The sequence below is a fragment of the Stigmatopora nigra genome, chromosome 2, assembly GCF_051989575.1.
Source record: "Stigmatopora nigra isolate UIUO_SnigA chromosome 2, RoL_Snig_1.1, whole genome shotgun sequence".
In the NCBI taxonomy this organism is placed as follows: domain Eukaryota; kingdom Metazoa; phylum Chordata; class Actinopteri; order Syngnathiformes; family Syngnathidae; genus Stigmatopora; species Stigmatopora nigra.
This window is the reverse complement of record NC_135509.1, coordinates 9,008,085-9,024,938: the sequence shown is the minus strand read 5'-3', so window position 1 is coordinate 9,024,938 and position 16,854 is coordinate 9,008,085. Positions and strand designations below refer to the sequence as shown.

Genomic DNA, 16,854 nt, shown 5'->3' with positions numbered 1-16,854 from the left:
CGCATAGCCAAGCTAAGCTTCTCACACTGGCTGCCGTAGCTGCGATAATCTCCCCACCTTCTTCCCTTTTTCTCCCATCCTTTTCCCCTCCGTCCCCAAGGGCAGCCTTACACAAAAGAGCTCGGCAGCAATTCATTGTTAAATCTCATTCCTATTGATCTATTGAAATATTGTTCCACGGGATACGCCGTGGTACGCCAGCATTGCCGCTGATCTCCTTTCACCAACCAAGTAAACGGATTCATTCCACTGAGTGACAACCTTTGTTGGCTAACCCGATGTGCGTTATTGTTCAAGGCCGCGTTAATCAATGCGAAAGCTATTGTGGTGGATTGGAAAAACCCCTTGAGTGAGGCTGAACAGCCTGAAGACAGAAAGAAATAGCCACCGGCCAAGAAATGCTACTAAAAACTATGCAGCCACTAAAACAAAACTGTGGGTGTAAATAATAAATGTATACACAGCACAGTCCTACCACTATAATCTGTAGAAGTCATTTATTGTAAAGCAAACACATAAATCCCCTTAAACTTGCTCTGCCACTGTGATTTTAATGCTAAAGCTTTCAATTCTGTTAATTCGGAAACTCCGGGATCTCTAATCTTTGTGTTTACGCAGAAAAATACATTTTAACTGAACACTATAAATATCTGTAAAACAAAAGGCTACGGCCTTGTCAAGAATTCATCGTTTTGTTGATTTTCGATGGTATGACAGTTGACAGATTTGCACTTCGCTTATGTATGAATGATACGCTTTCATATTGCTCTTTTTTGACCCCTCTGTTCTATAAATATTGTATGTATATCGTAGTGACAAATGCTAAGCGAGTAAAACTGCCTTGGCCTGTGGCGACTACACGTAACGTGGGGTCACGGTGTCATCTGATCGCATTAATATAAAAGATAAAGCTGAACACACATAAAATCAAATTTAAACATGTCTTATATTAAACTACCATATGTGCTCCCATGGACTCATTCTAGTATCCTTCTCTCTTTTCACTTTGCTTCCATGTGTAGTTTTCAGCTGGTTGTTTTTATGATTTATTGAAGTCTTCCCACAAGACCGCAGGAAATTGTTTGAAATGGCCCTAAATTGGTTTAGAATTGTGTATTATACCCGGCACTCCTTGGCATCTATATTAAATTGATCTGTATTGTTTTCATGGAGCTCTTGTTGCAAGCTTGTTAATTCTACCTCTGCTGAGTCTGAAAACACTCAGGTGGCTTGATTCAGAGAACAGAAGCATCAGTGCCATGTTGTTTTTGTCTGTTTCTTCTTCTAAAATTGTCATCATCTCCTGATAAGCTCTTTTACCAGGTAGTATATCGCCATTTATCCAGAAAAGTCAAAGTTAGAGAGCACATTGACACTCAAAACGACAGACGTCTCCTGTCCAAAATTGTTGGCATGGATCTCCCGTATGATGAGCGAGCGTATGCAAGTGTGTGTGCGTTGAATGGCTACTGACAGACTGCTAATGAGGTTATTATCAGTTCTGGTCGGCTCCGCCTCTCCGGGGGCGCCAAACCGATGCCGCGGCGTCTCATCTCCATTGAATTCAATTCCATGATGCTTGTTTACAAGAAGATCCAAGAGGAGGCAGTCTCATGACTCGATAGATCGATTTGCAGACACTTAGCATTTATATGCAACTCATAATGCATGATCACAATACATTTGACACGTATTTATCAATACTTGACTGTGTGATTAGTGGTTAGACAGAAAGCCTTTAGTTGAAATTATTTGTAATTACAGTTTAATGTTAATTCAGAACCTTGCATTTAATGCAAATGCACTCAAATGTCTATTTTTTTTTATTTTTTCACTTGTATTGGCTCTCATATTGCAGGAAAAACTTCATAGTGTGATGTTTTGTCAAGCATAAATTTGGAATTGAAGTGCAAAATTAGTTTTTGCTAAAGACATCATGAAAACTAAGAAAAAAAGGCTAAAAAGCAACATTTTCAAGTGGTTTTACTGTAAGCAAGTGTGGTTACAAACAGGAAGTGGTCATTTTTTGCCAGGGGTTCATAGTAAGCTGTCCATACACTAAACAACTACAAGAATTAAAAAATATAGGTTTCAGCCTCTTTTCAAATAACACAGCTTTGCTTTGACGTGAATACAATTAGATCATGTGCAATGATTGAGTGATTGAATCTATGTGTTAACAACACTACATTACTGACAGCAGACATCAGGTCCTTGAGAGGTTAATCAATGCTCTAATGAACATGTATCAGCAGCCTATTGGCATTGTGTCACATGCAATGTGTACAAGTCAGAGGAGAATGTGGTTAACAGCTAATGTTAACTGGAAAAAAACACTCCTTAGGGAGGAATAGGCAGTGTAATGCATTTGTATAAGACTTGTCACATAACACTTTCAATTCTGAGCACTTGTGCAATTGCAGACTTGATTTATACTGCTATTAGTACATTGGAAATAGGCTTATTTGACCAAAAGAGTATCTTTTTTACTAATATCAAGTGACTTTTGTATATTTTTCTTGTCGCTCTGGCTTGACTCATCAGATGAATATCTAGCCTCTGTTAAAGTGAGACAATAATTGATGTTATCAGCCTCTGCATGATATTTGGTTCATTTACTATGGCCTATTGTTGACATAACTTGAGTTAATATATTTAGAGTCCCTAATGGATCACAGGTGTCCTAATGAAACATTGTCACGGAAAGATTTATGTTGCAACTGCTGTTCAGACCTCATTTCCATATTGTATATGGTTAGGCATACCTTTATTCAATTATTGGGATAGAGTAGAAGGTGTCAAATGAATAATAAATTTATCATTTAAAAGAGGGGAATAAATAAATATTCAAATCGTCTGTTTCAATTGCATAGTTAATGTGCAATTCTTTCCCGGTGGAAGCATCATCATCATTCTCTTGCAAATACCCAGCGATGGAGTCATGTTGTTAATGTCAGACACATTGAAAGAGAATGTGAAATGAGCTTCCATAATCTCCAAATTTGAAATATTCATAGCATAAACAAATATTTTGTTTTCATCCCCCCCACCCTAACTCTCCCCCCCTTTTTATTTTCATTTTTAGATTTGAAATATTGTAGCATCTGAAAGCCAAGCGTTGTTTGTCTTAAGATGATTCAAGCAGCAGCATGTTCAGGGAAACGCCAAATGCAACGTAGTTATTGGCCAAGGCTGGATTGCACTAAAACCAGAATATTGTATCAGAGGGAGGCAGCTGGCTACGAGTCAGAACAGATTATCATATGAGGATGAGCGAAGAGGAGGGGGTTGGCAGTGGGGGGTATATGGAGGAGCCAGCTAGAGCAGCAGAGACAGGAATGGTAAGCAGGGGGCGAGAGCGAGGCGAAGAAATCACAGCGAGAAACTCATCGCTTGGTCGCTGTGGGGCGGCGGGGGATCATCCCAACTCGTTGGTCGCTATCGCCCCTTCCTCACCCGTCAAAATGAGCGTGAGATATGTCGAGGCCTACGTTGCATTTGACCCTTTTTTCGAGAAAGAGCGAGAGGTCGCGGGCCGAAAAAGCTGCCATTCCGCTCGTCTTCTACCACATTGACAGACATCTGGCCCTCGCACTGATCACTCCCATCTTCAGAGACAAAGCAGAGGAGACAAACGACCCCCTTCCATTTTATCCATCGTCTCGATTTTAGCTTCTGATGTCTCTAGTGAGTCCCTTCTCTCCCTTCGTCCTCGTCTGCCAATTTGTCCCCCTTTTTACTTCACTTTAAACTTGACTTTGCACCACGGAGGAGAAAAAAAAAGTGTGAACACGGGTCTGGTAGTTTTGACTGCCAAGATAAGAGCTTGCTTAGATAAGTGGGGGTGTGCGATGTCTAGTAGAGACGGGTTGTGCTCGACTGCAATCAGCGGGAAGGCTAGCGTGATTTCTTTGCCTGAGCTCTGTAGCGCCTCTACTGGCTGGACGGTGTGCCAATCAAAAGCGGAGCGCGGCAAAGACTGGGCGGGGGAGGAGGAGGAGGAGGAAGAGAAGGAGGAGTCCACCCAGAGAACAGCGCTGATGTCACAGTCACATGGATTCTGGTGTGGTCATGCTCCAAGGCTGAGAAGCAGAGAGCTGTGCTGGCCAGCTGCTGCTGAAACGGCAGTGGAAGGGGCTTTGCGTGGGGGGTGATCGCTCTTCTCTTATGGACCCGAAGCTTAATGATGTATTTTGTGATTTCAGCTATGAAAGGTAAGATGGAGCATTACAAAATTTTTTTAAAAAAAATAAAAACAATGCATGCTTGCACTGGGTAACAAGTCGGCAAGTATTATAGCCTGGCTATTCATTGCCTGCCAACTCTTTGCTTTGCAAGGCATGAGAGTGACAGGGAAGGGACAAGGCAAATGTTGCTTAAGAATATGTACCATTTCTATTGGGGACATTGTTATTATTTCCCATTTCAAATAGATTCATATTTAGGAAATGCATTTGTTTAAATTTTTTTCAAAAAGTCAGTTTTCTCATGCTGCTTCTCTAAGGTTAAAAGTTTCACATTTTAGACTTTGATTGTTGTTACAGGCTCGTTGTTGAATCAGATCTATTATAGAGAGTACACAATTTTGACAGCCGGGGTATCCCTGTCGCTATGTTTCGACTCTTAATCCCGTCGTTCCAGTCTAGGGGACATGTCAGTCGTGCACGAGGATGTGCGTGGCGGCTGTGTTGAACGCCGGGTCGTAGACAGGCGGCATCCACAAACGCCTCCACCACTGGGAGACGATGGGATGGGATGAGATGCGCGTGCATGAGCATGTGAAATAGCCATGTGTGGATGAGAGTGCTCCACTGACCTATTTTTCGGGGTGGGCTAGGGGGGTTGTTGTCGGGTTCGCATGTGTGGCCATGAGACCCTGACTGGGTCCTCCCCCGTCTGCGTGATGATGATCAAGGATGCCAAATCCCAACTCTTCCACCCCCCTTCCATTATGCAGACAAAAATGCATGCACACATGCACTGGCACAGACAGACAGGGAAAGTGTAGTCATACTTTTCTCATGCATGGTTGCACAAGAGTGTACGGACATGCCGATTGTATATTGGAGCGTGCATCTACGCACATATTTGAGTATTGTGATTGTTCAGTGCAGACAAATGCTAGGATTCCTATGCAGGACATGCTCACGTACACACGCGATGCAAATGGCTCGGATAACAAGTCATGAGGGAGTAAGAGCTGTCGTTTTGTGTTAAATGCAAAGCAAAAAGATCCAAACGATGATGCAGTGTGGCGTTTGCTGCTTTTTCTTTTCGGTGCACCTGTCAAATGTTCATTTTTTGCTAAGACACAATACATCACGAGATGGATTTATATAAATATTAAGCAAAAATATACAAAGCCGTGGATTTTTCTATGAATGAATGTTGTAGGCAAGCTTTCTGCTTCATTTTGTCAGTTCATTCCATGAGATTAATTTAGAGGGTTGAGATTATTTGCATTGGTTTTCTGTTTTCATTAAAATGTCTTTTTGTTTTAAGCGCAAGAACAATGAAAATCAACATTGATCCTGTTTTCTATAGATTGGATTTGAAATGAATCTCCCATTTGGATGACTTTTATGGCCATCCAATACACTTGTGATGATATACGCGCAATAACAAAAAAGTAAATGCAGTTTCTTTTGCTATTTTCTTCTTTTAGATTTTTTTTTATTGTTTAAACTTTTCACTATTTTAGTGACTTTAGTTGACTTTATTGATGCTGGCAGTTGCTGGACTTCAAATTTGAATAGTGCATGAATTATTAAGATTTTCCCTATTTTTTTTACTGTTTTTTATGGATAATGAGGGGTCAATTTGACCATGTTAACGGTTATTTACAAGAATGGCACTTTATGATGAGAAAGACTTTTGCGTCCCATCCAGCAACCCTCACAACCCCCCCCCCCTCCATCTTTACCCTTCCTCCCTTTTCTCCACCACTGTCTCTGAAGTACCTAATTACCTGTAATGGAAACATCCCTCTCATTACCCCATGCAAATGAGGCAGCCTACTCAGCACAATTAAAATGAAAAAAAAACAGTTACATCATTTAAAAAAAAAAGCCCTTTGATCTGCTTATTGACAGATATTTTTTTTTAGTCTAACCCCTTCATTAGTGCAAAGAAAGCTATCTATAGCTGCCATTTTTTTAGACGTCTGAGCGTGTGCAGACTGCGCATAAATATGTGATTTAGTGGGAGTGTGTACTAGACTGTAAAAAATGTTCAGGGTTTTTAGAGGAGGTACAGCCAAATGTCTAATGATAAGCACTTTTAAGGTCACGATACGGCTGCAAATAGTTGCTGTATGTTTGATATTCTTTTGTTTCTGGCTATTAGGGCACAATTGCAAAGCTGTAGGCTCTCATACATTAAAGCAGAGGTTAACAAGATTGCCTATTATCCACTTAGAGCCTCAGGAAATAGAGAGCTGAAGGAAAAATGGCCACAGATTAAGGTAAAGGCAAATATAGCATGTTACCTGAAAAGGATTTAAAATTATGCCCCGCTTAACTTAGATAATTTAGGTAAATGTTCTTGCGTGGTTTATTTTTTTTTAGTATGTATTCAAAGTAAATGCATAAGGAAATATTTTGATCTAAATTCTTCCTTGGGTCAGGATTTAATTTTCAGTTGGGAGTCAAATTAATGAGATAATATCCGTGCAGTAGAGCAGTAAAAATTTAGGCTGACAGACTGAGTGCGTGTACCGACCAACCGGCTCTTTCTTTTTCTTCTCAGTCAGCGGCGCTGGAAGTGCAATGGCGTCCCCACGGGTTATTAACGTGTGCGAGGTATGCCACTTGGTGGCGTGCACTTTGAAATTTGTACGCCGGCTGCCTTCCTGGCTGCTTAATGAGATATTGACTGTCCATTGTGAACATGGATTTTTGATTTAGCTCTTTGATAAAAAAGAAGGGAGGATGGTCATCACACAATATTTTATGTTTTACATTTTATCATTAACATTGGATAGGATAACTTATATTCATCCCGTATTTGGGAAATTTCGTTGTCACAGTAGCAAGAGGGTGAGGATACAGAAATAGGAAACACATTTTTGACATAAATAGATAGGTAATAAGTTAATAAATAAACACATTAATAAATATATAAATAAATACCCGTGCTTTTATATATATATATATATATATATATATATATATATATATATATATATATATATATATATATATATATATATATATATATATATATATATATATATATATATATATATATATATATATATATATATATATATATATATATATATATATATATATATATATATATATATATATATATATATATATATATATATATATATATATATATATATATATATATATATATATATACACATATATAAACATACACATATATAAACATACTTATATATAATCACATATATACACCCATACATAGATGTACATGCATGCATAGAAGTACTACTGTGTCTTTTCTTTTCCCACCAGAATTTTTATCAATTACTAGCGCTTGCGCCGTTACAAAAAAGAATCGTAAAGGAACATAAGCTACATTTTTTTATTCAAATTGCATTTGGAGATTTAATGTGACCTGAAAGGTTGCTTCCCCGAGAGCGCTACAAAAAATGGCATTAGTTGTTTTTGTGCATCATGTTAATTGCTCGTGATGAGTTAGTTATTGTTCAAATGATCAGTACTTGCAATGTGGTTTTACTGTTTTTTGATGTAGCTAAATACATGCAATAGTGGTGTTAAAGAGCTGGTAACTTTTTGTGATGTAAAACAAGCTTGTGGTTTTCATTATTCGCTCTATATGCATGCCAAACATTTAATGTATTGTAAGTTGCTTTTTTCAAACCTTCAACCTCAAGCTTCCTTTGGGGTGACGGCGTGTGAAGCGCATGGTGCCTCTGTCGCTTACTGTGTCACACCTTGTGGTGCTGACAGATCTCCATCCAATCACTGGCCAGGTTAGATAATACTCTTGCTTTTGCACCAATCAAACAGCAGCTCGCTCAGATAAGTATCAGGCGACGTGAGATTGCTTTTTCTTCACCAGTTAGAAATTCATTTTCTTTTTATAAAAGGCGACATGCGCAGTCACTTTATACACAATATTTGTGCTTGTTCTTTTATTGTTGCGTCCTCATGTCATGAAGCATTTAACTGCTGACACGACTTCCTCTGTCAACAATGCTTAGATCATCATTTACCACATCCATAACAATAAAGATATTGTTTGCGCTTCCCGTTTTTTTTAGTCAAATCATTCTTTTATCCTAAATTAAAAATAAAAAAACTTTACATAATAGAATATTTCATACTCCCATGGTAGTTGTCCTGAGTTTTATATATATTGTATAGTGTTGGTTAGGTTACTGTCCTTAGATACTGATACTTTAATCCTAGAATTCAGGAGTAAAAATGGCGCTGATGCAAGAAGTATTCTGCACAAGTCCAATTAATTTTAATACAAAATGATAAAGATTTCAAATTGAAACTCAATAAAAGCTGGGAAACTGTATGCATGCATGTACATCTATGTGTATGTATATATGTGCTCATCTATGTATGTGTATGTATATGTATTTTTTTCAGCAACACACTTATTTATTTATATATCAATTGATGTATTTTTTTAGTAACTTACTTATTAACTATCTATTTATATCTAAAATGTATTTCCTATTTCTGCATCCTCACTCTCTTGCTACTGTGACAACAAAATTTCCCGAATACGGAATGAATAAAGTTATCCAATCTAATCCAAATCCAATTCAGTTTGCATTACAGGCAATGAGTATTAGACTTTCCTGCTTTGAATGCCGTTCTCAAAGTGTATCATATGTAGTAATTTACCAGTCGCTTTTTAGTTCACGCCGTGCTTTCTATTTTTTGTTGGGGGATGATTAATAACGGGTATAAATCATTTTTCTTTCCCCATTTGGGCCTCTTTACCCTCATAAAGCGTTTATCTTAGAAGTTGTTTTGTGGTGAAGGTGTTTCCTTTCTTTTTTTATTTAGCGTTTTGTATTGCGTTTTTTTCCCGCTGTGGGGCCTCTGGAGGGCTGTCCGTTCGTTCATAGGTCTTTTTGAAGTTGCATCAAAGAGGAAAAGGGGGGAGAAAAAGCATTATTGATTTTGCGTTTTGTCTGACTCAAACAGAAGAGGATGTTAAAAAACGCGCAAGGCATTTTCGCTTTTGAGTGTGTCGAGCCGCAGGGAAATGAAGGATGGGGATAAGAGAGGACCTGAAAAGGTGCAAGTTGAATAGGAACTGGAGACTAGGTTAATGTAGATGTCCCAAGAGTCAACAGCGGCTCAGTCCTCTGACTCCTATCATTCACTGGATTGCTCTTAGTGTCGGACTAAGTAAAGTCTCTTATTGTGGTGACGCTCCAAGAGGCGTGTGAATCCTCGGATAGTTGGCTCGCTTGTCTTTGAAACAACAAGCTGCTTTCTTGTAATTGTAATCAGATCTCATGCTGGCGGCGCGTAAGAAGAGCAGCGTTGTTAATGTCTTTTATCGCCTTAGTCTCCTCATGTGTCCACCCAGAAGAGGTGTGGTTGAGCCAGAAGCCATTTCTACCCAATAGTATTCTGTATGAATGTATTTTTTCTGCATTTTAGGAAGTTCAGATCAGAATGGTGTGTAGATTATTGCATATCAGGCAATATGATTATATATAAACCATTCCCATAATGTGTTGTGATTTTATATAGTAGTCTCACTGCAGGGCATGCAATTGTTTTTTATTTTTATGGTTCTTTTTGAGCATGCAAACTTTGTTTTTGTTCATAAAGAGATCATTTTTATAGACAGCAATCTTCATAATTCACAGATGAGCCTCCTTGACGGTATTATGTACATAAAAAGTAGCTGTGGTTTCTCTTTCCAAAACAGAGTCAAGTCATCTGATAAAAAATGTATGATTTTTAACTACGCAATATATATCGCAAACCCCTAAAAAGTCGCAATGTACTTTTTTGTAATATGTTTCAGCCCTATGAGGATCCCAAATAAAATTAAAACTAGCTCATCTCACTAGTTTATCCCAAGATACTAAGAATTAATACAATTATTCTGAAAATGACAATTCTTTTGTGTGTGTGGAATGCTCAACTATTGATTGAAAAACTGCAGTTTGCACTTTTTGGTCTAACTGTAAAACTCAGAGTTAATTTCATTTGAATGATTAAATGATTTGATTGAAAATAAAAGGGTCTTTTGACAGTTATATGTCATACTGAAGATTCACAATATTTTGGTGTTTAGGGAGTCAGGAAATGTTGGTTGTTTGCTTGTCGTAGCGAGTTAAAAGGCAGTCTTGTTGTAAAACAGTCAAACTCTTGTCCTTGAAGCACTTTCCTCTCTCGGTGCTTTTGCTAGTAAAGAAAACTGTACATGTTGACGGTTGTGTCAAAAGTGCAGCGCTAGAATGCTGTAGAGTTGGGCCGAGAAGAAGGGTCAAAGGTCACGACATACAAAGTCACCCTCCCCTCTACTCCGTGGAGACAGACTGCTCCATCTCGGGACCCTGGCAGAGAGGAAAGGATGAAAAATGAGAGGTGCATGGAATTTTGATGAGCTTAGGGCACGGGCGGAGCTATAACAAAGGTCGTCGCTACATGTGCTCTGCCACTTTATCACAACAGTGTTTGATTAAAAATCATAGCACAGTGGTACCTCTACTTACAAAATTAATTTGTTGCAAAAGAGCTTTTGTAACTTGAATTTTTTAGAAGTAGACTTCCATTTTACATGTAATTGCCTTAATCATTCCAGTCTTTAATACTACCTCCTTAAACTTTTTAAAAAATGATCAAAACATACCAGTTTTCGGATGAAATACGTGAGAAAAACAAAAAAAAATAGAAGATTACTTTTCTAAGCCATGACAATGAATAGGAAATGCAAAGATATTTTTCATTGTTTCATATCCAGGGACCAAATTTTCCCATTGAAGCGTTTCTTAAAATGAATATTTCATTTAAAGAGATGTTGATAAGTGTAAGCCTGTGTGGATGCTTCTTGTTATAACAATTTTTGATGCAGGTTGAAATAGTTAAGAGGTCCTCCTGAGTAGTAGCAGGTGCTGTTCAAAGAGGCAAATTATTTAAACTTTACACTCTACAATCTTCTCATAACTTCATTTAGTAGCATTCTAACTACTACCATTCATCAGTTCACTAAAGCGTCGATGCTCATGCTCGATTTTTTTTTGCGCCACGAGGCGCACGCTGTCTGAAACAAAGACACATAAAAAGAAAAGAACACTGTCATCATGAATAACAAAGAAAAAATAGCCTTGCCGGAACAGTCTCTTTAAGATTGATTTTTATGCTCATGCATACATATGAAATAGAAGAAATGCTGCTTCAGTGCTAATTACCAAGATGAAAGGAAAATAAATATGCAAGGCAATGAACTTTATTTAACGGCTTGGCTTTTTTTCAGGGACATGGCACTTTAATGGAATCCAGCCCTGTTTACCAACTTTGGGTGAAAATGATACTTTGAATTGTTTTCTAGAATTAATGTTCTGCACTATATTATGCACTTGGAAACAAAGTTGACAATGTCCATATTTTTAATCTGTTGAATCTCAAGTGCAGTTTTTCTTTACGTATTGTCCAATTTCCTGTTCATAACATGACTCATTACATTCCAAGATCATTTTTTATGTTTCTTTTGACAGTTTATACAAACACCATCAATCATTTTTCCCATACTACTAAAATGTCATCAAGTTTGTCTAAGAATGAATACATTAAATACATTGTTATGAATGAGGCCCAATGAATTTGGCACTAAACCTCGATTAGTACGACTCTCAGCCAAACTAAGTCATGTTTTAGACCAGAATTTGGTCAATTCCTCGACAGGCCCCCCAAAACACATGCACTAAAATTCATTTTGTGCAAAAATCTACCTCAACAGGGCCCAGTGTGTGAGTTTACCAGCATGGGGGGAAAAGGGTTTAACTTGTCTGTGTAGAGATTTCTGACCTATCTGAGTTCCCTGCCCCCCCTTCCCTGCAATGTAGAACATCTGATTGCTGATTATGAGTTTATTCCCCATCGTGTTGAGCCTTTTGCACGTCAGGATCCATCCCACACCGGCTGAACTGATTAAGGAGCTGGCGATGGTGCTCTAGCTCTCAGCGATTGCTCAAAGAGTGCAGCTGGCAATCACCCACTACTGTCTCCTATGGGGGTGGGAGGGGGATTGTGTTGTTTTGTTGTTTTTGCAGTGGATTTTTTGGGGGGCTTATTGTTGTCTTTGCTCCCCTGGGCTTTTTCTTCTTTCTGGAATAAGAGAGTTCTTAGTGCTGAGTGCAGGTCCTTGTCAAGAAAGCCACTCAGCTCAGGCAAGTCCAGTCCAGACAACAAACGTGTCAGCAAAGAGAGTCTTGGGATGTGCTTATGATCGCTCTCTAAGAGGAGCCTAATTTGGGCAAAAAAAAGGGAGCTTGATGTTAAAAAAATGAAAAAAAAAAAAGCTTAGCTCATTTTCAAAGCTTGCTGAATCCAAGACGTGGGACAAAAGCATCAGTTAAATTGAAGGAAATAGCTCCACAGTTGCTCGAAAAATGTATCCTTATGTAAACTTTTAAAGGCTTATGTGCTGTTAAATGGATTTGTGTCAACGGAAAACACATTTCCTAGCAAAAGACGGGCACGCCTGCTTTATTTGCTCGCGGGGATCTGTCGCTTGGTTACAAATCAGCAGCTGTCATCACAGGGTTTTGTTTTGTCAATAGTTGGAGGGCAGAGGAAGACCGTTGTATTCCAACTGCACTGATGGCAAAATTAATGTGTTTCTTGGGGGCAGTAAATGAGACTGTGCCCAAAACGAGCATTCTTCGTTACTTTGAGGCTAGCGCAGGCTGCCTTCTAAGAGCATCCCACTGTCATCGCATGCAAATGCGCTGAGGAAGATGCAGTGTTAACACATTAGTTCACACAAGTACTGTAATGTCCTTTCTCATGCAAATGCTACTGTTCTTATGACAGTTCACTTCACTTTGCTACCAAACAATGCATTAAAATGACCATGGCGTGATTAGGTTGTGCAACCCATTTACAGTCATGGATCGTGTTAGACACTAACATTTTATGGTCACATGTAGACGTCCAATCCAATTTGAACGGGATTGTTTGCAGCTATTGAGCGACAATGGCAGGCAATGAGTTAATTTTTGAAATAACACAAAAGCTGTTGGAACAGTAGAAGAAGTGTAGACAAGATTCAGCATTGTAAATGACAATGTGCCAAAGTTATGGTGTGGTCAATTTAATTTTAAAGCAACTTTAATTTGTTTATTATTGTCAATCACAGCCAATGAATTAAGACGCCAAAACACAAACTATTTTCCCCATAAAGTCACTTTTTGCAAATAATCAAGATATTATGAGGATATTTGATGGATAGAATCAAGCTACACAATTTTTATACTAATTGTATTTTATTTATTTATTTGTCATAACTTCTCTCTCATAAATTAAGTTGAATGTAAAATTAATTTTTCACCTTGGTGTTGAAGCTGGAATTTATTAAAAGAACATGAAATGCAGATTATTCATTTCCATAAACATTCCTACCAGGCTCTAATATTATTGGTCTTACTGTCATGGCAAAATTACTGCAAAAGTATAAATACTATTTGTTTTTTTACATATATTTACATGACAAAGTGTTTTCCTTCTGACATTGCCAGATGATTATTAATGTCACAACAAAAAAATGAAAACATTTAAAAGCACGCATTCTCCCCCCCCCCCCCAATAAAAATGATCAATAACCTAATAAATACCTTGCCCGTTTCAGCAGAGAATTACATTCTTTTTTTTCCCCCTTGTTTTGATCTTTTGACACATGTTTACATCGTCTGCCTTGCTTTGATCACAGCATGCATTTTTCCCCTTTCTCTTGATGTGGGATTATTCTAATTTATACATAAGGGATTTTTTTTCTGCTCAAGCTTCAACTTGAGTAAACACGATATACATAGTCGACAAACTATATTTATTTACACAAGCTCATTAACGAGCCCTGAAGTAATTAACCAGAGGCCGCTGAGTAGTTTGAGATGGACACTGTTCAAATAATGAATTCCTCCTCTTTTTTTTTCGCTACCTGGTCTGGGTGAAAAGTCTCTGATCAATTCCCACCTCACTTGTTATGCTTTAAACCCTTCTTTGCATATCATTTATAGCCTTCAAAAGGCCATAGACCCATGTATGTCATTTAAGTACATGGTACTCATGCCTATGGGCAATTTAGAGTGTTTGAGTTATATTGTAAATATAATTTACTATGTGATTAAGAATGTATGGACTGCAATTTCAAATTCAGCATTTGCTTGTGCATGCTTAAATGGATCTGAAATCTTACATTTTCTCATTGTAAGCAACATGAAGGATTTTGTAGTTTAGTTTAGCATTGCAATAAAATGTTCAGCTTTATGAACTGAATGTTATCCATAGGCAACAGAAATTATATGCGTGTTACAGATGTATGTTTGAAAGATAGATTTTGATGTCACAATAGAACATCCCTGAGCGAGTACAAAAGCCTCCAATCATGAAGGGTTTATTTTTAAAACTACAGGAACGGCTTTCTGTGGATTAATTCCAGTGTATGGTTCCCATTGTGGAAGAAACAAATTGGGCTTTACGGAATTAGTGTGTTTGCCGCATAAATCTCAAATCTATTTCTGTAACATACAATTGTGCTTAATGTGATTGGATGCCGACGTGGTGCCTTTGAGTGGGAGGGGGGGTGGGGGGGAGGCAAAGGAAGCTTCCCTACTGGATTAGATCGCTGGCTATTTCTTCACAGAGCCAGGTGTGTTGTCTGGATTCAATATGGATGTGCAGGGATGTCTGTGTACTTCGCTGTTGGGAGACTATTTGCCGAAGGTCATTTGGGATCATAGTGTGCCATTAATAATTCCTGAAAGCATCCAACATCTCCATCTGTTCTGTTAACCTCCCTTCCCCCCCTCCCCCCAAAAAAAAGACAAAAGGTGAATTTGCAAGTTTGCATCATGCATCCTGTAGCCAGAATGTTAAAGTTGAAGAACATATTCTGTCATAAGGCCATGCTACTCATTTACTAGCCAATCCATGACTGTCTGTCCCATGTACACGGAGACCCTTGCTAGCGGGTATGAGCTTCTGAGTTTCTTTAGCATTAATAGGCTGAATTGAGTGGACATATGTCACCTAGCAATTCCCCACCTTCCCTCGTAGGCTAGAAGCCACTCCACAGGGATGCAATTACCACCCTCCATCGTGTCTCGTCAGTTAGCCGGACCAGGCGGTGCCGGAGAAGTGATCAAACCCAATTTAAATCCGAGTATTGCATTCCGTTCGTGCGCAGCTGGAAGAAAAAAAATAAAAAGAGCTCACAGGTACGCTTGGAATTCCAGTCTCAATGACAAGCCTGCTTGAAATTCGCTGGAGTCCTGCAGGGAGTAAATGGATGTTTGGCAGGGGCGTACGTTGCCCGGGTCTCGTGGGCGCCCAGTGGGCGAGGAAAGCAGGCGTATGGCTGGCTGAGTGAAAGATGGGGGTGTGCATCGAGAGTGAGTGCACACAAGCTGAGGCTGTGACAGAAAACAGCGAGAGTTTGGCTCCTGCTGCTCCATTTCCCAACGCCAACGATTAATTTCCTCTTGTTATTTATCTACAACAATATCCTTACCATTGTGCTGCCCGAGCTAAAACAACCGTTCTACCTTAGCCACTTTTGTCTAGGTGCTTTTAAAGGTCAGCCTAGAAGTTGTAATTCCTGGAGAAATTGTTTTTGAATGCTGTGAAATGCTGAAGGCAAGATAAAAAATGAAAATGTCAGCCTGACGGACAATAAAATCAACTGAATTTTACCTTCTTTTCTGAACAGTAGATGCCCGGCTTTACCTGGGAGAATTTGGTTTTTCACTTCATAAATAATAATGCAGTCAAAATCACATTGAACAAAACGGTTGTGGAAGGGGGTGCTCACCAACAAGAAGTGAAGGAATACACGCCCCATGTTTACATGGTTGACATAACACTTTGTATTCAAAGAAAGTTTAGCGGTATTTACAAATTCACACCTTTATGCTTTTTGTGATGATTTTGCAGTTGGTTATTCACTGAAAAACTTACACTTTCTTGTTTTTTGGAAGAGGTTGGTGCTTTTTCTGTAACAACCTATGACACAAATAGATGGCACTAATGCATTAGCTGATAGTAATTGCTTTTAAGGATGTTTGTTACAGTGTGAAACATCTGAGAGATTTTTTTCCAAGTCATGCTTGAGTTATTTGCCAAAAATATCGTAAGTCTTTGCCACATGGAGCTTTAAAAAAGCTAATAACTTACACAATGTACTGTTTTTTAAAGCCCATTCCTTTGCGTAAAAGTTTGATGCTTTACTGATTTCATATCTGCTGATGTAGTACCTGTATGTATATTTGAATGTATATACGTATGAGTAATAGCCATGTTACAGCCACTGGCTCCTGTACTGTACTGCAGGGCTGACCACTGAGTCTGCTTGAATCACCATCAACTCCAAACTGCTTCGCCTGGCCAATTTGAATTTTTACGTCTCTGCTGACTCATAACCCTGTCAGAACCTTTCTTCTTTATCGTATCGCCACCTCCAGTAGCGTCTAGGCACAAGCGATCGGAATTAGCAATTCAGATAAGACATCCGCTCACAATTACTGTGATACTGTCAGAGGCTTTGTTTAAGCTAAATGTTAAAAGATAATTTTGCCCGTGGCATTTCATCGCCAGATAATGGCATTGTCTGAACAAGCAGGAGAGTGACCGGCAATGGATTCGGGCTAGTTGTCGACAA

At 38.7% G+C, this 16,854-nt stretch overlaps 1 protein-coding gene across 3 annotated transcripts in view; it reads left to right on the top strand.

The window, feature by feature from the left end:
* roraa (RAR-related orphan receptor A, paralog a) overlaps positions 1 to 16,854 on the top strand; it is a 163,475-nt gene that overhangs the window by 115,419 nt on the left and 31,202 nt on the right. Inside the window, exon 1 of one of the 3 annotated variants that reach the window (XM_077710675.1) lies at positions 4,038 to 4,214. The exons of the other annotated variants lie outside the window; for them this stretch is intronic. Within the exon in view, the coding sequence (XP_077566801.1) occupies positions 4,184 to 4,214 (31 nt within the window). The 5' untranslated portion in view covers positions 4,038 to 4,183. Of the gene's footprint in view, positions 1 to 4,037; positions 4,215 to 16,854 lie in introns of those variants that run through there. 3 annotated transcript variants of the gene reach the window in all.